Here is a 12,348-nt window from a genome sequence, read left to right on the forward strand (position 1 = left end):
CTCCGACAGAAGTCCATGTTGAAATTAGCGTCGGCGGAGCCGGCGCGAAGGCGTGCGGCTCGGCCGACGCGCTTGCAGTGCATGATTGGCAAGCCTTGACGTCCAATCCGAGCGCTGTACGCCGCGATGGCAATGGCCGGCGAGCCGTCGAAGTCACCCGGATCCGCAACACGTAGCCCATGGATGTCTTGTGTGCGCCCTCGGGCGACGTCAGGTACGGCGCCAAGGGTTGGGCGGCCAGGTCGTTCGTCGCCGTCGGAGCGAAGTCCCCGCGGACGCGGTGAGACGATGTGTGGAAGTGAGCTGCGCGAAGGTTGCGTGTTGTCTCTGGGGGTAGCACCCCCTTTGCGTTTGGGAGTGTCCATGTCAAGGGGTCGAAGCCGAGGCTTGGCTGCATCGCCGGCTGGGCGGCCTTTGCGGGAGGTGCTGCTGGCGCACCGTTGGCGTGTGCGAGTTGATTGCGCAAGAAACCCAACAGCTCAGTTAGCACCGCGGCGAGCGCGGGGCTCACCTCCGGTTGGACTTCAATTGTTGGCTTGGTTCCTGGTGCAGGTGGGCGTCACCGCTCGCAGATCGTGCTGACGGAGAGCTTGGAGCAGGGACCGGGGCTGGCGCGGCTTGCGGGTCGGTGTGGAACCGGCTGAGAAAGTCTGAAAGATCGAATGGTGCGTGGCCCGGACCAACGAGATGCGCTGGTCGAGTGCCGCGGTGGTCGGCTTGCACGACCGGAGGAGGTGCCCGGGATGCCGTGGCAGTGGTTCCCCATGACGCGGCGTTGCTGTGATCGCCAGATCCCCAGATCGTGATATCTCGGCTCAGGGGCGCGGGTCCGAAGGCGAGGAGTAGCTATCCTTGTCGGAGTCGCTGTCCGAGTCGACGGAGAGGATCTCCGGGACCGGGACCGGCGCGCTGCCCGTGCGGGTCTGGGAACCGGGCATAGAGGCCGCGCTCGCAGGCAGTGCTGGCGGGGCGGTCGGCGTGCGAGGCGCCAGTGTCTGGGCGAGATGGGCACGTTGTGCGGCGGCTGGCCCGGGCTTCGTCTTGGCAGGTCTCTTGGGAGTGTGCACCGCCTTCGCCTTAGCGCGCATCGCCGGCCTCTTTGACGCAGGCGGTCCGGCGTCCGCGCCAGTACTGGGTAGGCCCACGGTGATGCTGCTGAAGGGCGCGGACGGGAGGGGGTTTCACCCCTCTCGTCGGCGGTTTGTCAGCTCTAATCGCAAAAAGCTCCGTTTTAGCCAAAACGCCGATATTCAGCGTGTTATGAGATGTCTGGTGTGTGATAAATTGTTACTGCACACATGTTATCATAAAAACACCACTACAGAAGACACATACGCAAGTGAAAGCCTGGTGCGATTGATAGTTCACACACTAAAAAACCCTGCATATCATCCGATTCGAATAATGAATAGCCAGACCGAGCTGTGAAATTTAGAACATGTTCAAGCTCTTAAATGTCGTATAGTTCCGTTAAGCTGTCTTTTTGAAATCAATCTCTCCGTAGTAGTTACCGTCTTTAGTATCCCAATGTCGTACAATTCCATTAGCGTATCTCGTCGACGTGTCATCCTCATCCTCGATCACCATAGGTGCAAGGACCCTCCCGTTTGTCGGACATTATGGCTTAGCTACCGATTTGATAAAAAAATCAGCCATTTGCGTTCCGACGTGTGTATGTCATATCCTGCTGTCTCACCCTTGGCTTGGATTGTTTGCGAGGGTGATCTGGAGGATTTTGTGCCAGGTGCGACTTCAACAGAACTCAAGGCGTCTAGGATACTCAAAATAGCCACTATGTGATAGCACTATCACCCAGACACGTAAAATGCCTTACCGTCGCAGCGATAGGTCTGTCTGATGTGCAAAATCTATAAATACCGCTGCCAGCCGACAGATAAGTGATAATATCCAGTCTACAACTAAATATTTCTCCTTGATCCAGGTAACAATGCGACTTTCTCTGTCTGATTCCGTTCTTAAGAACAACAGCAGAGCACGAAATTGACCGGGAAAGCGAGCTTACTGGAGATTGTTTGCTTGCTGACGCACGTTGCTCTTATTTTTTATGTTCTTCAGCAAGGCCATTTGTTTTCGTCAAGTTGGTGCTGAAATGAGACCAGTAGCTAACTAGCATAATTACAGGCTCTAGTAAGAGGCGGCGATGCAATCGTCAGGATCTAGTGTTCCAAACTCAAACGGCATGTTTTAGCCTTGAAAATCCTTGCAACGTCATTGATTACACCAAATAACTCATCATATGCTGGTATTGTGTTCATACGAGCATATATACAATAGGGGTAAAATATGTTACAGTTATGGTGCTCATCAAAGTAAACACTGATACTACCAAATGGGGCTAGCGTTCATCCACCGTGATGGAGTCCGTACGTATCATCAACTGATGCAACTGTATAACGGTGACAATGATCTTCCCCTGCAAGTATCAATTTGCGAAAAAGCCGACGAGTTGTAAAAACAATCCCCAAAGAGATCCCTTTGACCAGCATAGATTCTTGAAAAGGGTGCAGCACTAATAATTCGTCTTGACATGCGGTAGACAATCGGCGGAAACTATCAAAAGTATAAGTTTCACTGTCCAGGGCGAACCAACCAATCAAATTACACATTTTATTTGAAGCGCAAAGGGTTACTCCTGCCAATTTTTTAATGTTGATGTGGTCTTAACTTTTCAGAACTCAGTTTCAATTTCGAAGTTGGCCGGTGTCGAGTATTAGATCAAGCTGGTCCGGGTCATTGGCATATCGCTCGTTAAGAATCACCAAAAACCGCGCAGGTGCCGCACCAGCACCACCCTGTCTCATTGTACTTGAAATCTCATGTCAATTCCCGTACAATCTCTTGTCAATTCCTGTACGACGTTTGTCTGCAGCAGTGGTTCGATGAGAGCCGGCCACCACTACCTCAAATACTTGGGGTTCATTGTTTTGAACCAATATCCGTGCCTTTGTGACGCGCTGAAAAACATGACTGACTATCACACGCTGAAAAATGCCGTAGCCGACGATTTTGATTAGGACGTACAAATCAAGCAAAGCCGCATTTGTAATGTAGCCAAATCTTCCGTTGAGATATGAGCAAGCCAACCTTGCAACTTGGCAATTCTGAACACTGATGTAACGTCGCATCTGTGTGTACCAGTCTTAGCAATAATTTCCCCGAACATCTTATTTGCGGAGGAAGCAAGACTACGCTGCGATGAACAATTTCATAGTGTCAGTCTGGTCCTCATTGCATCTGCATGACTACCCCCCTACTTCGTGATTTCTATCAGTTTACTTCAAAGGCCTTCAGTTTTATAGGATTGAAGTAACCGCGAAGAGAATTGTGTGTGTGCGGGGGGAAGGGGGGCATTAACAAAGGTTAATCGCCCATCCAACACGACAAGTGTTTACTATGCTAACGGACCTTGTAACGTTTGGTGCAGGTCTAACACTGCGGCTTAATGGGAAAACACCTTGCCGGTGAATGGTGGTTCGATTCCTCCCAGTGGTTTCTTTCAGGCGCGGCGCTGCTCAACAGTGGACCGATGGCGGTGCAGCGTGACGGTAGGAGCAATGTAGCGCGCGACGTACGACCGCGGATTTGCATCAAGGGACGCGGCAAGAAACGGTGCGAGCCCAAAGGGCGCAGTGTGACGTGATGAAGCGACAATTATTTTGGTGAAGTGATGTCTGAACGGCCGTCTATTTTAGGAGTAAAGCCATTCAACGACTTCCTCCTCTGTTTCAATATCTCTGCTAGGGTCAATTGCTTGTATTGGTACACAACGTTGTTAGAGAAGGCGCATTATTGCGCTTCGATTTGACTCGGATGCTGGCCGCTACGCTCCCTCCCTTGGCGCCACTTTCACTAGCCTTGATCTCTTGAAGTCACCGATAATCGTAGCACTAGTTAAAGATGACCCGCGTACTTAATCCATTTGGTGACGTGTGGCCTTGAGGGCGCAGCCATCTTGAACAGCGATCCTCGACTCGTTGATCGAACTTGATCCAGAAGAAACTCGATCCAGTGTTTGCGGAGTTGCTCCTTAAGACGGGGTTCCAAGCCACATCGGTTGGATGCCACATGAACGAGTAGCCTGGAAGGCCCTTCATGAGCTCGGCCTTGAGTAGCCTAGCACAAATCAATATATCATGGTGCCAATGCCCCGAAATATCATCCCACCAGATCACTACGGGTTCATGCATGTTTACTCTGCGACCAAATGGTAGCGCAGACGCGATGGATAACTCGCTATTCCAACGTCCAGCGCGGTTGCCGTAGATTTACCTGTTCCGCCTTCAGCTCGCCCCCCAGCTGGTGACCAAAGCCATGACGGAAAACAGTGGTTTCCCTCTCTCTCCCAGCGACCTCGAATGGGCGTGTGTTAAAGATGAGGAAGGGGTCAGCCTTGTTGCCCTCGCTACCAGCTGGCTGCATCGCTGCCATGCGCTCCTTCGACTTTCTAGCGTACTGCATCCACATCATCTTGATACATCTTCCGTTGACAGTTGCAGTTGGTACATACTCGTAGTTCACACCAGCACCAGTACCGCTAGTATAATCTGGAACGCCTCGTACTCATCTGATCCGCGTTGTAGGCCTTTGAGATTTTGAGCATCTTCAGCTTCGCTTGTACTTGGCGGCTGAACTCGGCCAGCGTCTCCCTTGCATCTTATTGAGTTGTTTGGCATTTCCGCGTCCTCCGACGAGTCGCCAGCATATGGCGACAACGAAAATGCGTTCTCCATGACCATGAAGCTGTGAAACCTCCACTTGGAAGCTCAGTATCTGCATAGAGATCGCGAGCCTGCAACTTCAGCATCAGTCCTGCCTTAGGCAAGCCATCCGCTTAGGGGTCATTGACCCACCTCACAAGCTGCTCTTCAGCGGTAACGGGCAGCGTTGCGCCTCCAGGGACACAATTTTCCTTAATGGACTCGCTTTCAGTCTTCCAGGAGTAGTAAATGCGGTTTTTAGAGCGCAATTTGACACTGTCTAAACCTGAAGACAAGCGAGTAATTGTGTTCTCCATGCTGTGACGGTCAAGATACTTAGGCACCCGTAGTTAAACCTCCACTCGTTTGTACACCTTAGGTTTTAAGCCATTGTCCACGGCTCGTCTTCATCCCGTGCGAGGCTTGCATTCGGACAGGTTTGGTAGCTAGGGGCTTTGAAGCGACGTGGTGGCTTGGCACAAAATCCAATTGCGAAACCGAATCGGCACGGAACTGCTGCAATTGACTGGTTTTGAAGCCATATGATTTATAACCTTCAGTTAAAAGTGAAATTTAAGGGTATATTTAAAACGTCGCCGATTTGTGATTGGTCAGTCCAACGTGCGAACGATGAGTTCTGTTATGCGATAAGGCCTCATGTAGCCCACGTTACTAAAAAATGTAATTCATAACAACCCCGGTTTGCGGGGTGTTGGTGCGATACAAGTCGAGGTGCAAATTGTGGGAACATGGGGTGGCGTTTCGACGTGGTGCCCTGCGCACACCAACCTCAGTGCCAACATCGATGCCAGAGCCTGGTCATCTACAGCACATCCTGCCGGAAGATCAATTCTAAGGTCACGCGACCCCTCCGCCCGGATGTCTAGTCTACCGCGTGTCTCTGTAACGACCGTGCCGACATATACCGAGGACTGTACGCCGAAAGAATTCGCTGGCTGAGCGCAGCCGAGATGGTATTGCGCACCAAGGATGGAGGTTTCTATGTGAGGCTTAATTTTAGTATGATGCAAATGACAACTTAGCGAAACGGTGTGCTCTGACGGTGGTAGCTCTGTCTCTGTCTCTGTCTCTGTCTCTGTCTCTCTCTGTCTCTGTCTCTGTCTCTCTCTCTCTCTCTCTCTCTCTCTCTCTCTCTCTCTCTCTCTCTCTCTCTCTCTCTCTCTCTCTCTCTCTCTCTCTCTCTCTCTCTCTCTCTCTCTCTCTCTCTCGCTCTGTGTGTGTGTCTCGCTCATTCGCCTCGGTTTTTGCAGCTCAGCGAGCACAGCAAGAGAGGTAGCGAGAGGTTGTTGCGCCAGAACACACTGGTCCTGTCGCAGTACTTCACCCGGCACTCACGTCTTCACAATGTACCCTCGTATCCTGCTGTTCTCCGCCTACAAGTAAGAGCTGTGTACTATGACGCTCACGCTTCGTAACGGTAGACAGTCGAGGAACAGTGCGGTGACGCATTTCACATTTCCTCAGCTTATGAGCCCAACGAGGGAGCCGCGCTTGCTCAACGATGCATCTGGCGAGAGAAATTCAACGCCAAAAAAAGGCGTTCGCCCGACGGATACACATCAAACAACTCAACGGCTGGTAAAAATGTGGAATTTACTAGTCTCATTGCGGAAAGCAGTCGAGCGAGCGCTCGCGCTGATGCTGTGCTTACGCATGAAGAAGCTGCGCGTCTGCTGCATTCGTTGGCTGGAATCCCAGCCGGCCACCTCCTCATCCGCGCGCTACTGGAAGGATTGGGGCGGCCACAGACAGCTGCAGCTGTTCCAATTTGAAATCCGCCTCCCGCTCCACCAAGTGACCCAGGAAGCGAAAGCAGCAGTCGCAGCATTAACGGGAGCAGCGACCTGGATGATCTAAGTGGCGATGGAGCGCAGCTATGCAATAAATTTTCGGGCGACCGCTACGACAACCGAGAACTGGCCGGGTATACGAAGGCGCTCCGTAATTCGTCGCCGGTCCAGCTGCCAAAGATCAACTCCAAGAGTGTCCACAAGGCCGGGACAAGCAAAATCCCCCTCCACTTCGAACCGCGTACGCTTTGCGTCAACATCTACGGCGAAGAGTGGTACGACGTGGATTACGTGCGTTGCAATCCTAAGTACACGGAGTGATATACCGCTCGCAAGAACAAGGCCTTCTCAGCCATCGCGGTCGGTAGACCTGTCCACGTTCAAGGTGGACGATCTGAGGGACGACATGGAGGCCGCCTCGGTGCTTTGATCGTACATCACCAAGAATTTTTTTAGGCTGGCGACGGTATCAATCCCGATGTTTACTGAGAGATGTCATGATGAGAATGTTGCAACCCAGCGAGACGGTGGATGCGTACGCCGAGAACATCGAGCTCAAGGAGACCAATTTACATCAGGCCGAGAGCGAGTTCGAGGACTGTCAGCAAACAAGCATGCTTCTGTCCAACTTCGTCCTGGTCCTCCCCGACCTGTCGCGCGAATATGTCAACTGGCTCAACAACAACGGCCGGAAGACACTGAAGTACCTGCGGCGCTGCAGCGCCTGCGTGCGGCGGAATGCCAGCGCCAGCAACCGGAGTCGCAGTCCCAGCCTGTAGTACGTACTGCCGCACAAGTTGCACTAGTGACGGTAGAACAAGGCAGGGGCCGCAAGCGCAGTTAGCAGCAGTGCAAGCGATGCTAGGCGTGAGCGACAAGAAGGCACGCACGAACTGCGGAAACTGTGGTGGAGACGGTCACTGGTGACTCGAGTGCACCGATATCACTGGTAACCCGCTGAAGCCTGTAGAAGCGAAAGAAAGCGAAGTTTCAGGGACGTCAGCCGCCGACGTCTCTAGTGAATGCGTGCAAGTTGTGCAAGGTGAACCAGATACTGGTGAACGACGAGGACATGTCACCAAGCTACTTTTTCTTACACCTCTAAGCCTTGCTGAGCTTTTGGATCTCACAGGTGGCGAATCGCTGGCAGCGACGCCATCTCAGACTAATGTAGTGGCTACCGCTTCGACCGATGAACAAACTAAAGAGCATCGATCGCATCCAGCAGCACAAGTTGCTCCAGTCGCACGGACACTTGCGTCAACAGAGACGCAGGCGGAGCAAGCGCTCCGACGTTGGCGGTGACGACTGTGAAGCGCAAGTGGGAGGGTATGCAGCAGCGCGGACCGCCACCTACTTGTTAACAAGTACTATATCATTTGGGCCAAGGAAGGAAGGGTACATCGACTAGTGGGACTGTGGCCGAGCCAAGGTGCAATAAAGGTGGACTACGAGGGGGTTCCCCTGCATCAGGGTAGAGACACTACGACCGCCGAATGGATGTGCTTCGGCGCGTTAGCGAGATGGTGAAGTTGGTCAGCGTGACGTTTGGGGACGCGAACGAAACCGCTCCCAGCCATGTTACGAAATACATTATGGAGTCGCAGCTACATGATCAATTCAACTCACCGCATTGTCCACCAAGGCGAAGTCTGTCACCGTGTCCGGTATTGGATGTCAGTGGGACTAGCCGTCTCGTGGTCCACCGATGGATCACACTGGACCTCCGCCACTACGGTGACGTGGAGGGCCGCGGATTCAATATGAACCACCGCCACCGTAGCAGCAGCAGTGACCCGGTGACCCCCACCAAGGCCGTGACTTGCAGCAATTCCGTAATGATTGGAACTGGTAGCATCCACCTCGCCACGATTAGTACCGTGGGCCAAGTGAGGGACTGTACGGGTGCGGGTATTCACCGCGTGGATTTGGTAATCGATAGGGCAATGGATCCTGGCAGGTAAATACAATGGGAAACAACAGCGCATGTATGCACCAAATCAAACAAACATGATTGAGTGGATCCTTGACTCAGGGTTCCGAACCAACGTTTGCGGCGATTTTGCTTTGTTAACCACCACCCATGAGGACACTGCGAGTCGCCTATATTTTGCAAACGGAACATCCAAACACACAGGTATACCGACTACGTGTTGTCAACCAGGCAGCTGCGATAGCGGGGTATCGGCTGCTGGACGACGTGGTCTACACCCCGAAAGCCAAGATCAACATCATTAGTCTCGGCTACCTGCAGATGACTGGTCGCTACCGGTTGTCGTGCTCACCTGACCAGCGCACAGCCTGGTTGTCAAAGCCAGACGCGATCTCGAAATTTGGTATGCAACAAAACATCTATCGTTTTCGCGCATGATGTGATGGCAGCACTTAAAGTTTTGCCTCCCGGCGCAAATAAACTGGTTGTAGACATGCTACTATCCATATGAAGGCCAAATAATGCATATGAAAGAAATTTTATCAAAAGTATCACTATCGTGTTTTTGAGATTTTTAATAACGAGGACAGGGCGAAAGAGCGGTGTCTTGGCTTCCTCCAGCGCTATCCACCACATCTAAATTCGAAGTAGAAGCAAAGTTACGGCCCATCACCCAAACCAACAAAGGCCAACGACCCAAAACTAAAAACAAAATTGTAGTTTCAAAACGATAAAATCTTGAGCTATCCGATAGACCAATCAGTGACCTCTGAATTGTACTAGAACATTCTAAAAACATTCCTAGATTTTCTTTTTGACAATGTTACCAATCAACAGCTTCCAGTTTCTTCACGTTAGCAGCGACGTCTTCAGCTCCTCAAGAAGGGGGGGGGGGGGCTCAGAGACAGGGGGAGAATTAACTGCACTCACGGGAGGCGCGGTTTCTTCTTCACTCGAGCTGCTGTCGCCACCGGGGCCATCGGATCCAGCCTACGTCGCTACTGTCAGACATCCCTTCAGAGTTCGTTTTGTTTTTGCTCGTTTTCTCAGCTTCGTAGAAACTGGACTCCTCACCAATCACCAACTTTCAAGGCCAATTACAAAAAAAAACTCAAAAACACGATAGTGATACTTTTGATAAAATTTCTCTCATATGATAGGGCAAAAATAGCTTGTAGGGTAAGGGGGGCTGTTTATGTGCAGCATATTGCCCAGGAGAAAGGAAGTACCCCGTGGATTATGCACTCGTTTGACGACGCTATGTCAGAGCACCACAAAAGTCTTTGAACGAATCGTATTTTGTTTTCATTCCCGTCACAAATATCTATGAACATCGCTCCACACACATACTTTCTACGTCAAGATCGCTGAGGCACTGGCGTTGAAGATGGTGGCAGAGGCATGATCACCCAGCCCTGGTTGATGGTGAACGTAGGGGAAGGGGGCTAGGACAAGCCCAGTCTGTGGCGGCCTGCGTGTGGATTGTTGGCGTGGTGGTGTTAGCGCTGCAGTTCTAGGTCGCCAAGGTGTCAGCGCTGGAGGTGAATGTGGCGGTGGGGGTATGCTCACCCCACCGCTCCTACAGACTAATGTTGCGGTGAAGATGGCGATGGCGGCGGAAGCGTCTACGGTCCGCCGCCACTGGAGGTGAACGTAGGCTGTCCAGCCTGTGGTGCCCGGTGATTGCGCATGGAGCTTGCGCTTACGTTGATCATGGTCAAGGTGGGGATAGCCATTGTGAGCGCCGCCACTGTGGCGACGTCGGTACTCAGGTTGGCCTCGGGCGACAGAACGTTGGTTGTGTACTGGCAGTGGCAGCGGCGTGCGGGTGCTGGTATCACTGCAATGTATACTACCTGGGCTTCGCGAGCGTGGGGGTAGCCATCGTGAGCGCCGGCTCCGAGGTCCTTGATGGCCTCGGGTTGCGATGGTGATGCTGACCACACTAATGTTAGGGGTTGAATGGATCCGGACAACTTAGACGCATGTAGCTGCGTATGGTGGCGTTAAAAGTTTGTTGATAATTGGGATATGAAGTAAGCAGGATGTCGAAGCGATGTTGCGGGTTAGTGAATATTGGTTACAAATTTGGGCGGCGGCGCACGAGTGTCAGTATTGATTGAAGGTAGATCACGACGGTATAAAATCGATTACCAGTACGGTAGTGAAGCTGCTTCATCACCATGCTTTTGATTTCACCCGAACCTTTTCAGATCCCGTCAAATCGGATCGTATATTTCCCAAGGATAATATATTATGTATTTAGTTCACGCCCAGAAGGTCGTCCTTTGACTGGCAGATGCTTGATTTCCTCTCAAAGCGAAGTTTTGACACCCTGGAGACCTTTGTATCGGATTTGGCAGACGTGCGTGATAGATGTTATTCACCCTCGAGTATAAAAACCTCACCATTTTTTTTAGTTTCTTCGCGGCAGCTACAGACCGTCAATCCTTCTTCAGTGGATGAGGTTACGCTTGGGGAATTCCGCGTACGATTCGGAGAGCCATTTTCCGAGCCCCCCCCCCCCCCCCCGGGTGCCACCATCGATCTGTACGTAAATACGATGACGAGACTAGTGTGCAGCGTTAATGTTCCGATTTAGACCAATCATTGCAAGTTGAATTCGTGCAACCACGTGGACTACTGCCTGGACAAGCCGGGTGTCCCTAAACTAGCTCTATATATTGCCGAAAAGGATGTATTCAGATGTGATAGCAATGCTACTACTGTTGTCGGAGCGTTTGTCGCAACCTGTCTAGCCAACTCAAACGTAATGAATGCATGGTTATTGACAAACAACGCTATCGTTTATTGTACCAACTAACTTCAGATACATATCGTATGACCCGTAGCCGCGTCCGAGATCTTCAGCATCACGTGAATTTTGCGAAAGATTTTTAGGCAGGTGCTGGTTGGCAGAACAACCTGGTGAACTGACTGAAGCTGATCGGGGAGGGCGGAATACAGATGAGAGATTTATTCGCGACTATACCAAGGTGATCAATGAGATGCGCCAAGTACACGGTTGGATTCGCTATGCTACAAAGCAGCACTTCCAAGATGGCCGATGGAACACTCACGGCGTTAGGTGTTTTCACCAGGCCAGGCTCCGACGCCTCCAACTTCAAGAAGCTTGCCCCCACTGTTTTCGACTATAGGTATCCAACGCACCGACTACTTCGCGTACTTGTGCAATGTACCATATGTATCTCTATTCCCCTTACCCCCATCAATATTTTTGTAAATTTACACGAGGAGTTTCCCATCGCCTAATGTATTCAAGAACTAACATTTGGCAATTCTGTCAACTACTTAGCGCTTTCAAACCCAACCTGCCATCCCAATAACAGCGGCAACACCCTCCAAGATTTCCGTGTCACTAACCGCCTGCATTTTCGATGGTCATCTCCACGCCGACGATGTCCAGGCCGACGTCCCCGAGTAGCAATTGCAGCGACACCAGCAGGCCGCTGCCAAGACCAGTACACAATCAATGTCCTGCTGCCGGTGGTCATCCTGAGCGCCTGCACCAGGCGTTCACGATGGCCATCCCATGCTGACGATTTTCAGGAAAGTATTATTTACAGCGACACCAGCAAGCCGCTGCCACCGCTACGCCAGTTTCGATTTCGCGCTGGTGGAGGCTATCACCATTTTAACCATGGTCCAGCCTAATCTTTTGCAGCAGCATTACGGTGGTAGTGACACTAATAGTAAGCCACCTCGTCAATTGAGGCCTTGATAGGTTTATCGGTGATACTGCGGATCTACCGGAGCTTTGCTGACATAATATTGCATCGCGAAGCTGCTGATGAAGTTGAAGCTAATGACCACGTTGATATGCGCGGGGTGTCTGTGCATTCAAATCTGCTAGTGGAACACACCG

General features: G+C 51.6%; 1 protein-coding gene across 1 annotated transcript; it reads right to left on the reverse strand.

Annotated features, from left to right (window-relative positions):
- Positions 1-815: 815 nt before the first annotated feature.
- IUM83_13304 (uncharacterized protein) lies at positions 816-1,088 on the reverse strand (the record flags this gene model as incomplete). Its single annotated transcript, XM_067937969.1, has 1 exon — positions 816-1,088. The coding sequence occupies one exon, from the start codon at positions 1,086-1,088 to the stop codon at positions 816-818; it is 273 nt and encodes a 90-aa protein (XP_067786969.1).
- Positions 1,089-12,348: the final 11,260 nt, after the last annotated feature.

The sequence above is a fragment of the Phytophthora cinnamomi genome (assembly GCF_018691715.1).
Source record: "Phytophthora cinnamomi strain GKB4 chromosome Unknown Contig63, whole genome shotgun sequence".
NCBI lineage: Eukaryota > Oomycota > Peronosporomycetes > Peronosporales > Peronosporaceae > Phytophthora > Phytophthora cinnamomi.